General features: G+C 39.9%; 1 protein-coding gene across 2 annotated transcripts in view; it reads right to left on the bottom strand.

Annotated features, from left to right (window-relative positions):
• Positions 1-749: 749 nt before the first annotated feature.
• The window catches only part of acsbg2.S (acyl-CoA synthetase bubblegum family member 2 S homeolog), a 38,252-nt gene continuing 21,768 nt past the window's right edge, over positions 750-17,233 (bottom strand). For both annotated transcript variants that reach the window (XM_018243632.2, XM_041579918.1), the window contains exons 3-15: positions 16,948-17,063; positions 11,960-12,207; positions 11,730-11,818; positions 10,432-10,552; positions 9,323-9,403; positions 8,766-8,915; positions 7,398-7,574; positions 6,106-6,287; positions 5,674-5,907; positions 4,407-4,624; positions 3,071-3,210; positions 2,743-2,989; positions 750-1,001 (exon numbers count right to left, since the gene is read on the bottom strand). In XM_018243632.2, the coding sequence (XP_018099121.1) occupies positions 889-1,001; positions 2,743-2,989; positions 3,071-3,210; positions 4,407-4,624; positions 5,674-5,907; positions 6,106-6,287; positions 7,398-7,574; positions 8,766-8,915; positions 9,323-9,403; positions 10,432-10,552; positions 11,730-11,818; positions 11,960-12,207; positions 16,948-17,063 (2,116 nt within the window). In that variant the 3' untranslated portion in view covers positions 750-888. The remainder of the gene's footprint in view (positions 1,002-2,742; positions 2,990-3,070; positions 3,211-4,406; positions 4,625-5,673; positions 5,908-6,105; positions 6,288-7,397; positions 7,575-8,765; positions 8,916-9,322; positions 9,404-10,431; positions 10,553-11,729; positions 11,819-11,959; positions 12,208-16,947; positions 17,064-17,233) is intronic.

Genomic DNA, 17,233 nt, shown 5'->3' with positions numbered 1-17,233 from the left:
CATTCCCTGACTCTGCGCAGAGTCAGGGAAGGCGTTTGGGGAGATTGGTCGACGCAAAGACGAGGCGATTAGTCGCTAGGCGACCAAATCTCCCCAAAACGCCCAGTGTGGACTTACCCTTAGAAGTCAGGTCTGAAATACCAATCACCAATTCAGTAATTAATAGGGATGCACCAAATCCTTCGCAAAAGATACGGCCGAATACCCAACCGAATCCAAATTTGCATATGCAATGCCACGTGAATAATTTAAGAGATTCGGCCTTAACTCCATTATACATTCAAAATATAAATTAAAAGAATTCAATAAATTATTCAATGTTTTTACATTAAAAAATACGCTAGACATTTCACAGCCTCAGCAATCCTGAGTTGTATTGTGTCATTGGCAAACACAAAGCTTATTTTGGCTTGTGTTCCTTCATTTCTGATAAAGCACATCCTATGTCAGTAAGCACTATATGCTGGCACAATAAACAGCGAGTTCTTATAAGTTTATATATATATATATGGCAGAGCTGCTGTGAAGGCCCATCTCTGTATAAAGCACATTTTCATGAGCAGCTTCTCTGAGCGCCTGCACTGCTTTATCCAATAAGAATCATCAGCACCGCAGCCTCAGGCAAGGATACGTTGGCGTTTCCCTTCGCGAGGCACTTAGTACATCAAGCACAATCTGATTTTTTTTTTCACCAGCATCCTTAATTGCCTGCTCTGTAAACAGACATATCAGTGAGGAATAGGTACATGTTTTTAGATGGAGTGGAAGGAAATTTTCGTTTCATTGTTTTAATATAAAATATACAAAAAAAAAACTTGCACTGTTTTGCTTGATTCTGGGAGGTAAGCAAATTGTGGAGATCGTTATCTAAGCGCCAACAAGAAGACCCTATTTAGGAGGGGTGATGTTTTCTGTAGGGGTTACTGCATCCTGATAGAAGCTATCAATTTGGTCTTTGTACATCTTTGCCACTACTGGACGTTTTAACTTCATGGTGGGGCCTGTTAAGGAAAGAAAAGAATACATATTAACTTAAAGGGATACTGTCATGGGAAAAAATTCTTTTTCAAAATGCATCAGTTAATAGTATTGCTCCAGCAGAATTCTGCACTGAAATCCATTTCCCAAAAGAGCAAACATATTTTTTTATATTTAATTTTGAAATCTGACTTGGCGCTAGACATATTGTCAGTTTCCTAGCTGCCCCAAGTCATGTGACTTGTGCTCTGATAAATTTCAGTCACTCTTTTCTGCTGTACTTGCAAGTTGGAGTGATATACCCCGCCCCCCAGCAGCCTAACAACAGAACAATGGGAAGGTAATCAGATAACAGCTCCTTAACACAAGATAACAGCTGCCTGGTAGATGAACAGCACTCAATAGTAAAAATCCAGGTCCCACTGGGACACATTCAGTTACATTAAGTTGGAGGAAGAACAGCCTGCCAGAAAGCAGTTCCATCCCAAAGTGCTGGCTCTTTCTGAAAGCACATGACCAGGCAAAATGACCTGAGATGGCTGCCTACACACCAATATTACAACTAAAAAAAATACAGTTGCTGGTTCAGGAATTATTTGCAGTGTAAACAGTGTAATTTATAAATAAAAACTACATTATAAAAATCATGACAGAATCCCTTTAATCTGCAGTTTTGCTCTCAATATGCTACATGAATATACTGCTAAAAATATACCCAATAAATGCCTGCCCAACATCTCACTCCCAAACCAATGATAAGAATAAGAAATTGTCCCTGTGTTCTGCTCTTCCCACTAGATGTAGTAACATGGTTGGTGGGATTTGCTTCTGTTCATATAAGAGGTTGGGCACCGATGTTGAGTGATTAGACCTAGCATGTACTTGGTGTTCCAATTCATTCCACAGGTGTTCACTTGAGTTGTGGACAGGGCAGACCAATCAAGTTCTTCCTCTTACATCACTGCATCTGCAGACTTCACTTTATACATGTCACGGTCACGGTGGACCAGTGTAGGAGTAGGAGGAATGGAATTGTACACTCCATTCTCATTCTAATGCTCCTGATTGCAATGGAGTCAATTTAGTTATTAAACTAACTAAAGGACATGTCAACCCAAAACAATTACTTTTTGCAGAATAAAAGAAAACACAATTATAACGTTCCAATATGAATTTATTGCAGCATTTGCTTAGCTCCGCCTGTCTCCTCCAGCAGGACAGGTCTGTCGATCCGTTGGCTTGTGTTTCAAAAGCCAGAGCCACCAGAGCAGATAATAGAAAGGGATAGACCAACACTGTTTTCAATAGCAATACATATACAAATATCTAAATAAATTTTTATTAGGTTTTTGGGTTGACATGTCCATTAAGCTCTCCATTACAGTTACAGTATGAAGCTATCTGATCCCTAGCCTGCTTGTATCAGAATTATTACTTATTAGTTGGAGAACTATTGGTAACTGAATTTTGGAGATGCGCCGAATCCATCATTTTTGGATTGGGGCAAGTTCAGAATTACATCCAAAGCCTAATTTGCATGTTTGCATTTGAGAAAATAAAACACTAGCGGCTTTCACTTACCCAGAGTTTTATATTCACATGGCTAATGATTTGTATTAGTGACTCCTGAGAGAGGAATTAAGTAACTTTATTCCAGAAATGGTTCAGATAATTGTAAATGGATTATATTTAGAATGTTTATTTCCTTGAGATGAACCTTATATTAAATTTGTTTTAGTAATAACTAAAATATGCTGTACTCACCCAATTCTCCTCCAGCGATGGAAAAATCTTTTTCAAGGATGAGCCACTTTTGGACCTTCTGTGCATTTGAGGTTGACTTCTGGTTTATTGAATTTACCCCTTCCTGGATTGCAGCATATACAGCCATGTCTTTGCCCCCAACTATGTCAGATACTAGTGTGGCTTTACTGCCAATCTGCCGACAAAACCCAATGGCTTCTGGAGTGAGCTCATCCTCTGGCTCCCCTGTGTCTGCATTCACATTGCACTGCAAGAAAAGCAATACTTCTCACTACTTCAAATTACCCTATGGTGTATTGTAATAGAACATCTCAAAGCAAACTTTTACCTTAAGAGTTAGAAGCATGGAAAGGAACTTCTTCTTGTCTCCAATCAACATGACATTACTGATTATTGGAACCTGCTCTTTGAGAGCATCTTCAGTTGGAACAGGAGGAATGTTCTCTCCACCTGCTGTTATTATCAGCTCTGAAAATAAAGAACAAGATGCAGTTTGTACATTTTATAAGGTTGCAAAATCCAGTCAATGTTGGAAAGGGACAACAAGGGCCAAGAAAAAGTCCACCAATCCTTAGCGGCCATTCTTGCTGCGTATGCCCATGACTGAGAAGCTCACTGCATACTGCTTAATATAGCCAGTTACAGTAGGCACTATTTTTCAAAATGATTAATATTCTAAACTGAAAAACACCATTTATACAAAAATAGCGACCAGTGTGGCAGCTTCAACAAATAGTAATGCAATGTGGGCAGATAAGGCATTAGCTCTTGTTACACTGTGCAAATTCTCCCTGAAGTATTCATTTTACCATTCTACCTAATTATCTGCCTCCCTGGATTATCTTGCTTATTTGGGCCAATATATTTGGGTTTTTTTCCCCTGACCCCATCAACCTAACCCAAAATGAACTCTTCCCTATCATTCTCACATTATTTTCTTTTATAATTTGACTACCCCCGTCACCTTGTATCAAACATTTCTTTTTAAAGACAGACTTTTTGAATACATACATTTCTGAATATTTGGAAAAAAGGGGCTACTGGTGGGAATAAACAAAAATACACTGCATGCTCTTCCTCCTCTTTGCCTTGCTGTTCTGCTCCCTTCTTCCTTGCCTACATTATCTGCTATGTTTCCTCACCCCCCCAATTTTGTCCATCTATTTATTTTCTGTTGTCTTTATCTGCCATGACATACACTCTTGTCTTCACATACCCCATTCCACTTACCTTCATACCTGCAGGTCCTTTTTTTGTAAATCTAACTCAGCTTCCATTTTCATGCTGCTCATCTTCCTCCCCAGCTGCACCTTTCGACCTTCTCCTACTCTCCTGCCCTTCCCTCAAACCATCAGTGTGTTCCAACCCCTCACAGAGCACTGGATTTAAACTTGTGCTTCTGCAATTGAAGTTCATAGAACGGCTAAGATCTTTAGAGATCTGTGCAAATCAGATACTCTGCAAATTCTTATTACTGTGGGGTCCACTAGGGCACAGATATTTTCCCCAGTGTCTCAGTGGGCCAGCACAAACCTGGATGCAGTACAAGGCATATAAAGACTGTTAAAGAAGTATGTAAAACATTCAAACTTTTAGGTATTAGTGATAAGACATTGCACCCATACCATTACACTTTCATGGTTTATACATGAGTGAAATAGTACCTTTGATTCTTCCAGTAATGTAAAGAAATCCATTCTCATCATGTTTCCCAATATCACCAGAATGCAGCCAGCCCTCCTCATCCAAGGATTCGTATGTTTTGTCTTCCATGTTCAGATATCCCATAAAGACATGACGGCCCCAGAAAAGGATCTCCCCACTGCCATCACTATCTGGCTGATGGATTTTTGTCTTGCACCCTGAAATTACTTTTCCACAACTGTAAATACAAGAGCATATCACATAAATAGAGTAAACAATGTTCCAGTACAACATTTAGGGCCAGGGGGGGGGGGAAGGTTTAATAGAGTCAGCTCCCGCCCACCCAGGCGTTCCATAAAGAGTAGTTTGTGACAGTGAGCAGGGGGTGTGAGGGTGCTGGCACCGGGGGTTGCCCGACGCAGCACATGCATGAGGTTAAAGTGGGAGCTGGGACAAGAGGTACTTGCCCTGGGCACAAGTAACTCTAGAGCCAGCACTGTTTAAGGCAAAGACTATGGGGCAAATTTACTAACCTCCGACAACTTGCCAGTGACAGCACTTCGCTAGTCGTAGATTTGCCAGGACAACAATAATTCACTAAAATCCGAAGTTGCATCCAGTGCGCCGAACGCTGGCTAAGTTGTGCTAACGTTAATTCGGCAAGCAGAGCGAAGTTGCGCTAGCGTTGCTTAATTTGCATACGGCGGGAAGTTAAAGTTGAATGGACGTGTATGTTGCATCAAATACATTACACTACACAAGCCCAGGGAAGTTTAATAAAATAAAATGGAGTTGCTATATTGCCCTACACATGAGCTCAGTGTATAGTTTATGTGCCATATGTTAGGAAATGTAGGGGGGAAGGCAGGTACCCCCAAAAAAATGATGCTCTTTTTCAGTCTATCACCCTCAAAAAAGGAAAAGATGCTAGCATTTTTCTAGGAAGTCCTATCTACTCTATTGCACTTCGCCTGGTCTGAGGTGGTGAAGCCAACTCTGGCGCAAGAGGTAACGTTCAGTAAAATCCGCATCCTTGTGAATTTGCGTAGTTACGTCCATTTGCCAGAGCGCAAATTCACCGTTAGGGAGCGAAGTACCGCTAGAGTCTATCTCCTTCACTAGCGAAGTTACACCAGCGACCGTAAATCTGGGAAGTACCGAAATGATGTCATGCTGGCAAATTTTCGCCAGCGTTAGTCACTTCGTCCTTTAGTAAATCTGCCCCTCTATCTTTAGCAAAGTCAACGTGAACAGATTTCAGGCTGTTGCTGTGGCAGCAGAACATACCTGGTGATTCTGAATGCATCAGGCAAGGAGATGGTATGTGGGCCAGAACTTTCACTCATCCCATAAAGCTCATAAACAGGAATATTGAGGCTCAGGAAAAATTCCAAGGTGTCCTTTGTGATGGGGGCTGCCCCTGTGTAACACTTTGTACATCGGTCTAGTCCAAGAGCCTTGCGGACTTTTTTGAAAACCAATTTCTTTGCCACGTGATACTTCATTGGATGGGGTGCTGATCTGAGTTTAGGAACAAAAGAAACATTACATGTATTGCTTTCCTTACAAATGAACATATTTATTTAAGGGTTATTGCTGTTGATAAATACGCAAGAGATGTAGGACATCACACTGGTGGGTCCAGTGACCTTAATTGTTTTTATTAGCATTATACTTTTTTGTTTGCATTTCCAATATATATAGAATTCAAATCAATACCCATTCATTTTCTTCAGATTTGTCTCTAAGCCCACTCCTTTGGCCCAAGTTGCCACCTTTCGTTTGATTGTAGATGACTTGGCTCCTACAGCTTTCATTTTCTCCTGCATTTTCTCCCACACTCTTGGAACACCCATAAAGGCTGTTGGCCTAACCTCACGCAAGGTGTTGGCTAAAGAGCCCTAAAATAAAGAAGGCAGAAGGGTCTTATTTTGTTATACGGGAAAATGTTGAACTAGTCAGTTAGAAACAATAACATACTAATGTACATTTTAACTCTTTATATTGTTAATTACTTTGATATAAAACTTAACTATCACAGGCTATAAAGACCAAATATCATAAGAACCATATAGAGACAGTATAACATATTTTACAACATGACCTTAATGTGCAACATACTTTTTGCCTATTGTTTTAATTAATGGCTTATAATTAAGCAGGAAAACCATTTTCTAGCTTTGATTTCTTGATTCAAAGTTACTATCTGTACAGGTAGTATGTAGCAAATTAAATTACTAGTCCACAGAGAGGTCCTCTGTATAGTAAGCTGCTTCTTATTTTAAAGCCTGAAAACAGCTGCAGTTTAGAGCAGTGATCCCCAACCAGTGACTTGTGAGTAACATGTTGCTCACCAAACCCTTGGATGTTGCTCCCAGTGTCCTCAAAGCAGGTGCTTTTTGTAGAATTTTTGGCTTTAAGGCAAGCTTTAGTTGCACAAAAAACATGTGTATTGGCAAACAGAGCCTCCCGTAGGCTGCCACTTGACGAAAAGCTCTACCAAGTCAAAGTCCATACTTCCATATTTGGCACCACCAGGATCCTTTTGCATGCTTATGTTGCTCTCCAACTTTTTTACATTTGAATGTGGCTCATGGGAAGAAAAGGTTGAGAACCCCTGGTTTAGCGGAAGATGTTTGTTTATCTCAATTTAAAGAATTGATGAAGGGGTGAAAAACAAAACACGTTTTTCATTTAAATCTATTTCACCAAACACCTTTCTATCCTTATCCATATTCCATATTATCCCTTCAAATAATCTGTCCATTGAGAATTAGGACAATACGCTGATATTCAATGTGCAATGAATTAAGTTCTGAGGCATATATATAAAAATACATTTACATACCACAAGTGAAAGAAAGCTGAATAAAGCAGATGCGTTAGCATCTATGAGAAAACCCAACAATTCGGGAGTCAAGTTTTTTCAAGGGGATTCTCGAGCTTTACTTTGAGGTGGCCAGCTATACCCACCTTACACAAACCAGGTATAAGTAGATAATGTATGTTACCTTCAGTGCATCAGGCTGAGCAAAGTAAGTGGCTCCTCCATACTTCATGGTCAACCAGATATCTATCATCTGTGCTGCAATGTGGCTAAGGGGCAGATAGCTAACCACAGTTTCCTGCATATCAGTAGCCTCTCTTAGTCGCACAGTCTTTCCTGCTGCAGCTGCGGTCCAAGTGATCTTTTAAAAGACAAAAAAAGAACTTCAATTACAATATGCTTTCTCTCATACCCAGCTTGCTCCCTGATTTTTACTAAGCTCACAGAGCAACTATTGCAACTGATACCTGTTACTGTAATTTGTCCGATGCTGCTGAAAAATGTATCAAATAATACATACCACTGAGACAGCTAAGAAAGAACAACTTTCTGAGTATCAAGATACGTGATGGAGAAATTTAACGACTTAAACTTACAAGTAAAAAACTGAAAAAAAATCTAATTCATTTTTTATGGTTTACACATGAAAATTAGTTTTATGAGGTAAACTGCCCTCCAATAGGATTTCCTCAGATTTTTACTCATTGTTATGATTCACACCATAGTGGAATTAAGGCAGTTTGCTCCCTGATATGGGCTAGAATAGGAGCTTAAAGGGATACTGTCATGGGAAAATCCATTTCTCAAAAGAGCAAACAGATATTTTTATATTCAATTTTGAAATCTGACATGGGGCTAGACATATTGTCAATTTCCCACCTGCCCCAAGTGCTCTGATAAACTTCAATCACTCTTTACTGCTGTACTGCAAGTTGGAGTGATATCACCCCCTCCCTTCCCCCACCCCCCAGCAGCCAAACAAAGGAACAATGGAAAGGTAACAGCTGCCTGGTAGATCTAAGAACAACGCTCAATAGTAAAAACCCATGTCCCACTGAGACTCCTTCAGTTACATTGAGAAGGAAAAACAGCAGCCTGCCAGAAAGCATTTTTCTTCTAAAGTGCAGGCACAAGCCACATGACCAGGGGCAGCTGGGAAATTGACAAAATGTCTAGCCCCATGTCAGATTTCAAAATTGAATTAAAAAAAATCTATTTGCTCTTTTGAGAAATGGATTTCAGTTCAGAATTCTGCTGGAGTAGCACTATTAACTGGTGCGTTTTGAAAAAAAAACATGTTTTCTGATGACAGGATCCCTTTAAACTTATAAATCATTTAAAGCACACAGGAAAGCTGGCTGCTAAATGCATCACTGGAATTAACTCTGATGCTCTTAAATATAATATTATGTTTAAATCTCATTGCATTACATTTAGAATGTATAGAATGTTACCCCTCTTCCATTAGAACTACACCTTATATACCATAGAGACTACTGCCTGGCATCATTTTAGGGCTGCTCAATGAAAGAAATGTTCCATATTCACTTACATTATCATGACTAAGCATGACTCCTTTAGGTTGCCCAGTGGTCCCGGAAGTATAGATGAGGGTGCAACATTGGTTGGGCTTCTGGGATGAAATGATCTGGTCTAATTGAGAGTCTGGAATGTCTTTTCCCAGCTGCATGAACTCATTCCACTGCAAGAAACATTATTAGAATGACAGAAATTCACAGGATAGGTCCAAATAGCAATAAAGACAGGAAAAATACACTATGGTGGCAACTGCTCACAACTTCAATTACAGGAGGCAAAAAAAGAAAAGACTTCAGTTGCTTGGGCACAAATCAAGCAAAGCAGAAAGGTAGGGTTTCCACTCACACACACAGATTCCACAACAGTTACTCCAATCCCCCACAGTGTTCCACCATAAATAATCTCAGCAGTGTGCATCATTGATTTTTCCTCTAATATTTGTGACTTTAAAACAGGGGGAGATATACAAGTCGAAGCATGAGTGAACTGGAATAGGAACACCTGCCCAAAATAGGCCTTTGCAGGGGGCCTAACAGCAGCATAAATTTGAATTTAAAAAAATGTACATACTGTATACAGATTAGGCCTCTTCTCTTTCAGCTCGTCCTTGTACTGGATGATTGCCTTAAGGTGAGGCAGCTGATCCTGAACCTGAAAGGAAGCAGCATTATGAATTATTCCCACTAAAGACAATTTAAAGTGTCATGAAAATGTTCCCAGAAAGTGTCTAAATCATATTTAAGCATGAATGTTACCATACTGCATTGAAGGCTGAAGTGGAAGGCCTCAAAACCATATTCATCCTTCATTTATGAGATCATGATCAAATAACCTTCATTTACAAGCATTTCTGGTAGACTCAGGCCAGTCATATCATTTATGCATTCTAGCCAGCTTAACCAGTAGGGTAGAACCCAAGCCCTTACACTATAAAATGGCCTTCCTTCATTTGTCCTATCCAAAACTCCCAATTCTGTGGTTGTTAAATGGAGTTATATTTACCTTACTGTAGTTGTTCCCTAATGACTGGCATACCAATGTGTTTCTATAGCTGTAACCTGAGCTAAGGGAAAACTGGCCAAAGGCTGACCACCAAGGTGTGCTAAAATTAGTGAACTCTGACAACCAGTGCTTTATTGTAAGTCTTGTCCCTTCAATATATTCCCATTTCACCCAAACTGTTCCCAGTCAGGTTGCTCCCAACACTGAGCTACCAAATTATTTTCATATGAAATGTGAGTTAATGGCGGGCCAAGGGGCCACACACCGGGCTATGGTTGTGTAACTTGACCTAAAATGGCTGTAGCTATAATTTCCTAATTGACCCAGCAAACATCAGGTAGATGGTGTAAGTATTAATCAAACTAAGGGGGTTATTTACTAAACTCTGAATGCAATACCCCAAAGTTTTCGTAGTTTTCTCGAAAATCAAATGAAAAAATTAAAAAAAAAGTGAAAATCTGATTTTTCTCCCGCAAAGCAAATTTTCGGGAAAATGAAATAATAAATAAGTGTAAAAAACCTGAGCCGATTTGATCGGAGTTTGTTGCAGAACATATTGAGATAAATTCGGACTTTGATAAATAACCCCCTAAGAGTCGGAATTGTGTTGCACATTGATAATATCATTCCATTACTTAAGGCAGATGATTATTCTACTCTGCACCAATAATACTAACCTGAAGGATTTTTTGAAGTTGTTTCTGGTTCTCCACCACAATGATGTTGGCTTCACAGTTTTGAGCCACATAATGACAAGCCTCAGCAGAATTTGTTGTATAGATGCCCACAGCAAAGCCACTAGAAAAAAACAAAACTTAGATGTTACAAGTGGAAAAAAAGAGGTAATAGGGAGTGAGGGGGCTGTACTGCTTCACTGTACCAAAATAAATTACCCACTAAGGATTTTCACCTACAATAACAATAGAGTTATCTTATCTGATTGTGGCCTCTGATAAGATAAATCTGTGGAATTTGCCAGTATTATAATATACTTTGTACTGTCATAATCATTCCATCCCTTTGGATGGATTTCGCATTGCCCCCAAGGAAGGGCAATGACCCTTAAACTTTGATTGCTTTTTATGTTTTTGGCGCTGTAGCCATTTTCAAATTTACATGTTAATAACATGCCTGAAACAGCTTCCATTGATTAACAATGCAATCAAGCACTTGCAGTAGTGTTCAAACATCCAAAAGCCTCTGCTACTATTCTCTTTTAACCCTTTCAGTGCCAGTGGGGACTGGGGAAACTGTGAGTTGCTAAGCAATCGCAATTACCATTTAGTGGAATCCAGAAATGTAAAAGCTACAATCCTGGCAAAAAAAGGTGTAAAAAGGGTATTGGCAGAGCAATACAAGTCACCATCTCAACAAGACAGAATGCTATGGATAACAAAAGACCTACAATTATACACTGAAGACTGTGGAATGTCCATTATAAATAAAACCATGGCAAGCATTATATCCATCAGAAGAATTGATGTATTTACCACTGTTATCAACAGAAAGAGCTCAAAGTCCCAGAAAAGCAACTAGCATTAGAAACCGAAGCCTGCATTTTTTTATCACTGTCACTTTCCACAAAATCTTCCATGCATGATCTGACAGTACAATAATTCATTTATACAGTGCCACACTCACAGCAGGAAACTTTCTTGCCCAATGAGCCAAAATTGTCTCAAATCAATGTCACAGTTAGTCATTTTAGCCGTCCACTGTTGCTGCTCCCCCCTCACCCCCCTGCACTGACCTTTTTTGGGGGGGGCACACATCACTAATGCAATCACACTCTCTGCACTAGAAGAGCTAAAATCCCGATTTACAAACAGGGATTTCAGCTCTTAAATTTATCAGGGGAGGCTTATTGCCCTTTTCCTGTATACATTAGCATTGATGCAAATAACTAATATTCTCACAGTAAAACACAGGACAGGAATATAATATGTACTGTAAAAATTCCTATCATTTGACTTACCCAGCAAAAATAGCTCCCACATCAGCAATAAACCATTCCGCAGAGTTAAAACCCAGGATGCCCACACCATGGTATCTTTCCAAACCCAACTGTACAAGAAAAAGATGACATATTAGAAGCAGATCAAAAAACACCAATCATTTCTATTATTTTAAATAAAGGTCTGCGGTACAAGTAAAATAACAAGGAATGCTGAAGAAGGGTTATGTGCAGAATAATTAAATGTATACCTTAATGAACCCTTTGGCTGCTTTTCGGCACTGCTCATAATATTGTTTGTAAGTCAATTTGTGCCACTGATCTCCCTGCTTAGACGCAAGGGCCAAATAATCTCCGTATTTATTTACAGACTCTTGGAACAACTGGTGAATGGTAACAGGGGGCAAACTGGCAACACCTGAATCTTCCAGTCGCAATTTCACTTCACTGTCCCTCTGTGATGTCCAAAGCTTCATATCAGAGGATGGCAGGTTTCCTTCTGCAACAAGACCAAAAGTTAGCTAAGCTATGTATTCATTATAGCATATTTTTCAATCTTAATTTTAAAAAGCACTGCCTGTATACATCTGAACCATTAAACGGATATAAAGGCCCACACAGTTCTAGGTCAACTGATGTCTTATACACAAGGCGATTTACGTTATGAGCAACCTAGTTTTCCCTTTTGGCTGCGATGTTATCACTGTGTGATTAGCTAAATAGGTGAGCAGGAGAGTCTACACAAACAGATTTTTATGAACAAAGTCAGGCAAGAACTGGATTTCAAGTGACTTCCATGCCACAAGCTCTCAGTAAGTATGAAATAAGAAGAAAATACAAATGTTTTGCACATCTTCTCTGTGTGACACATGCCTCACTTCACCATGTCCGAAATATATGAAAACAGTAATGGCTCCCTTTAACTCATTATTTATTAATACATAGCCTTTCATAGTTCTGCTAGATTTTCCACATCCTTTAAGAACTGAATGCCTGTGATTGACTGAATCGAGCTATCAGATTGTAATCCATTTATTTGAACTAGTTTGCAACTAACAAGTAATACAGCAAGTGCCTGGAAAATAAAATTTGGAATTGACCTAAATTTGTATGATAAAATCTTATGTTGTGAACCCCCAGAAAGCTACTCCACGTTAGTTTAAAAATTGCTTTCTCTTCAACAGAAAGTTGGTCTTTTTTAGTTCTGCACTCTCTATTCTAATGATCCCTCCCCAGGCCCGGACTGGCAATCTGTGGGTTCTGGCAAATACTAGAGGGGCTGCTATAAGGTGCCATAGAACGTTACTATTTAGTGGGCTGGTGGGGGCTGTTTGGGCCTCTGTGTACCTGAAATGCCAGGGCCTATTTTAATTCTCAGTCCGGACCTGTCCCTCTCACATACTCCCAGTGCAGGAGAGGAAAGTTGGTGACAGTTCAGTTATTGAACACCTGCTGCTTATGTCTCTTGCACAGATATCCCCACCTTACAGGGGTGGGCTCTCAAGGGATGGAGCAGCATCCACAACCTCGAACCAGATGCTTACAGCATCCCACTTACAATTACAACTGTGTTGCATTGCAGTAGATCACACAAACCTAAACGGAAAATGGAACGGTCTAGTGTAGAGGTCCACAACATTTTTTATCTGTAAACCACATTCAAATGGTAAAAAAAAAAGTTTGAAAAAAGAGGTGGGTTCAGAACAATGGAATCCATAAGAAACAGACTTCAAGACAGAAATTATGAGGGGGAGCTTGAGTGGCATCTGTGGGCCCAGTAGAGCTGGATTGGCATCCGTGGGCCCAGTAGAGCTGGATTGGCATCCGTGGGCCCAGTAGAGCTGGATTGGCATCCGTGGGCCCAGTAGAGCTGGATTGGCATCCGTGGGCCCAGTACCTGGATGACCTGCAGGCTAGAAGTACCACTTGTTGAGCACAAGATATTTCAACCTTTTATTTAGCTAGAACCTGATAGCTTTCTCTCTCTTTCTTCCCCTTTCTCTTTCTCTCGCCCATTCTCCCCCCCCTTCACCCCCCCCAAAATAAACAATGGCACACAGTACGCTAAATTAGCAATATTGGTAAAAAGGTGGTGATTCACTCCATCATAGATGGATAATACTGTATGAATAATATGTGATGCTACTGACTAATGATGCAATCAGACTACACTTATGTATATTTTGTCTAGCAAGTTAATCCTTTGTTCCATTTGTTGACAATATTATTTTCTCTGGCAGCTGAAAATGAATAAAAAATTTTAAATGAAAAAAAAAAAGAAGAAGAAAAGAGAGGCTGGCGAGGGTCTATTTATATGAAATATAAAAAGCACAATCCTTGGGGACTTTCTTAAAATATAGCATCCCTAACAAATTTACTCTCAACTTGAGGAGATAACTCTGATAGCGTCAATTAGAATTTTTCCAGCTAATCTACACACTGTTGATTTTTTGACTGGGAGATATGCAACATAATCTGTGGGGGAAGTAAACTCATTCCAATATTGCAACAATGTTGCAATATTCCAACATACTGAGAAAATTAAAGCTGTTACCAAATATCCATTTAGCTTAAATCCATTTAGACTTTAACATATACATTTTAAAAAAGAAAGTTTATATTGCTACTGTGTTACCTTCATCAGTCATCAATATATGAAATGTGAATATTTAACTAAATTGTGGCTCATGGAGCTGATTTGCCGATGGGACCATGAAAAAAGTTTAAGAAAGGGTGCCCTAACTCTACCGCCTAAATTCTTCACTTAATAATATGTCACTCATCTATAAACATCTAGAAGTACAATGAAAACTCATTTCTGGCCCTAAACTAGGCTGGAATGATAGGCTTTTATGTCTGCCTAACAGCACTATATTAGAAGATATTGTCTGCGAGAAAGTACAAGCTGCATAAGTGAAATGGGCCTATTATAATCTCAACTCACTCCTGAGCTGAAGACATTATCCTGGCAACCTAACTATTTTATCTAAGTGTAATGGGTGCACAATTTATGTTGATGGTTGTTTCTTGTACCTGTTTTCCACATCTGACAGTTTACTTGTCCTTTGTTATAGGCTTATAATTGTTTAACAGAAAGACGTCAGTATTTACAAAGGCACTTGTTTAACGACTTTAGCTACCTAGCTATGCTTTATCAAACAAAATAACACTATTATAAATTGAAATGGTACAAATTTTGCAGAGAAAACAAAATGAGAGTGAGAAAATAAAAGGTGTCATCTGCCTCATATTTAGGAACCTTGTTAAGGCATCTTTTATTTTTAAAGATGAACTATCATGAGAATAAAATCTTTATATTTATCAAGTTTCTTATTTCGATCAGATAATTACAAATTCTGTACCATGTCTAAAATAATAAAGAGAGAGAAATAGTGATGGGTAACATGTTGTTTCAAAAACAGTAAGGATTCTAAATGGTTAGAATAATTTACTATTTTTATAGTCATAAAGCACCCACATATTCAGCAACACTTTACAATAAAAGGGCATATACACCTAACATACCATTACTGATTAATACAGGAGGCACAGAGTGCACTGCTTAAACTAAGCTTATAGTAATGTTTCTATAATACTTCTCCTTTAAGGGCTATTCCACACGGGGAGATAGCCACGCAATTGCGGTCGCGGCGTCAAAGCGCCGCGCCAGTCGCCGCGACCGGCGCAGGCGACAGTTTTGTATGGGCGCCTATGTAAAAACGCCTGTGCTAACCACACGAGGCGATGCGCTTTTCAACAGTCGCCTGAAAATGCCTCGCCAGGCTTTTTCAGGCGACTGTTGAAAAGCGCATCGCCTCGTGTGGTTAGCACAGGCGTTTTTACATAGGCGCCCATACAAAACTGTCGCCTGCGCCGGTCGCGGCGACTGGCGCTGCGCTTTGTCGCCGCGACCGCAAACGCGTGGCTATCTCCCCGTGTGGACTAGCCCTAAAGGAAACCTGAGGGGTGACTACATCTCTAAAGGTGGCCATACACGGGCCGATAAAAAATCTGCCGACAGACCGAGTCGGCAGCTTATTGGCCCGTGTATGGGGGCCCCCGACCGTCTTCCCCGATCGAGATCTGGCCAAAAGTCGGCCAGATCTCGATCGGATGGGATTAAAAATCCCGGCGGATCGCGGCCGCATCTGTTCGTTGATGCAGTCCCGCAATCCGACCGCCCGTTGCGAACGCTAGGATCCGATCGTTGGGCCCTCAAGGTGGGCATATCGGAGGGAGATCCGCTCGTTTGGTGACATCGCCAAACGAGCGGATCTATCCATGTATGGCCACCTTAAATTTAATTCCTGGGCAATTCAATTGAAGGATGAAAATTTTTGGGTCTAAAGGTGGCCACAGACATTTAGATTTTGCACTCCCTAAGGACCAATTTTAGTGTGATCTGACAAATCCGTCAAATTATCGTGAGGTTAGCAGGCACAGAACTAAATGTATCCATGTCCACTTGTTTGCAGGGCCAAGCAGCTAGCCACAGTTTTCCTAGCTTCAACTAGACAATATCCGTTGAAATGGTTGTTCTCATAGATGGACAAAGTGCATATTCAAATGGTTGTTTCAGGATAAGCTTGGTTCTACAATAATGAAAAGTTCTTTTATAATTCTTAATGTCCATGGCAACCTTCAGTAAGATGTTATGGTTTTTACAGAGCTAAATGGGCTTTGAGAGAAGGAGTGGTAAGGTATGTAAGATAAACCATTATAAATGTTTGGGCAGCTGAAGACCAAGTGATCTGAAAAGCATATCTTAGTTAAAAAGTAAATATAAAAACGTTATCACTGATACAACAATCACCACAATTTCACCCTAGGACCGGCATTCCTGTGGAAGATACTACTTTTCCTAAAAAACAGGATTTTTGGCAGCACAGTCAACCAAATTTAGAACAGTCAACTACACTGATCAGACATAGTGTTGCTAACCATGTTACATCATACAAGAAGGCAGAAACGGCACGTACTTTGTGTTAAGGGGATGTTAGCCACTGCTGTATACCTTTAACACACAAGGTAAATGCCTCATGAGGTTACCATCAAGAATTGGAGCGGAAGGTTCTTAGAGAGCAGTTCTCAGTATAGCATGTATGTACAGGTGTGCGGCATGATAAAAATATCCACTACCATCAGTTAAACCATTGCCTCCTGCAAATAGGAATGGTAGGAAAAATGTTTTGCGCATGTGACTATGTGGCCCCAGAAAGATTACATTCAGAGTACTTACCAGCTGACTGGCCCATGGCAGCTGAAGAGGCAATTTCAGTAACTATGGATGTCTCGTTGCGGTTCCTTGCGTTGTTGTCAGCTGGAGACTGCACAAGAGTTTCTTCTTCAGCATAGCTATTAATGAGTAAGGGTAGTAAGTAAAAATAGAATCACTTATTTTATTTATGCATATGGAACTGGGATTTACACAATCAACGTATTAAAAGATAAATTTCACAAGTTAGCAATTGTTATAATAAAGCATTTGACATTGCTTGAAGTTATTAATCATGCAGCTTTGGGTC

The sequence above is a fragment of the Xenopus laevis genome, chromosome 1S, assembly GCF_017654675.1.
Source record: "Xenopus laevis strain J_2021 chromosome 1S, Xenopus_laevis_v10.1, whole genome shotgun sequence".
Classification (NCBI taxonomy): domain Eukaryota; kingdom Metazoa; phylum Chordata; class Amphibia; order Anura; family Pipidae; genus Xenopus; species Xenopus laevis.
The sequence above is the reverse complement of the archived record's forward strand: the minus strand, read 5'-3'. Positions and strand labels throughout refer to the sequence as shown.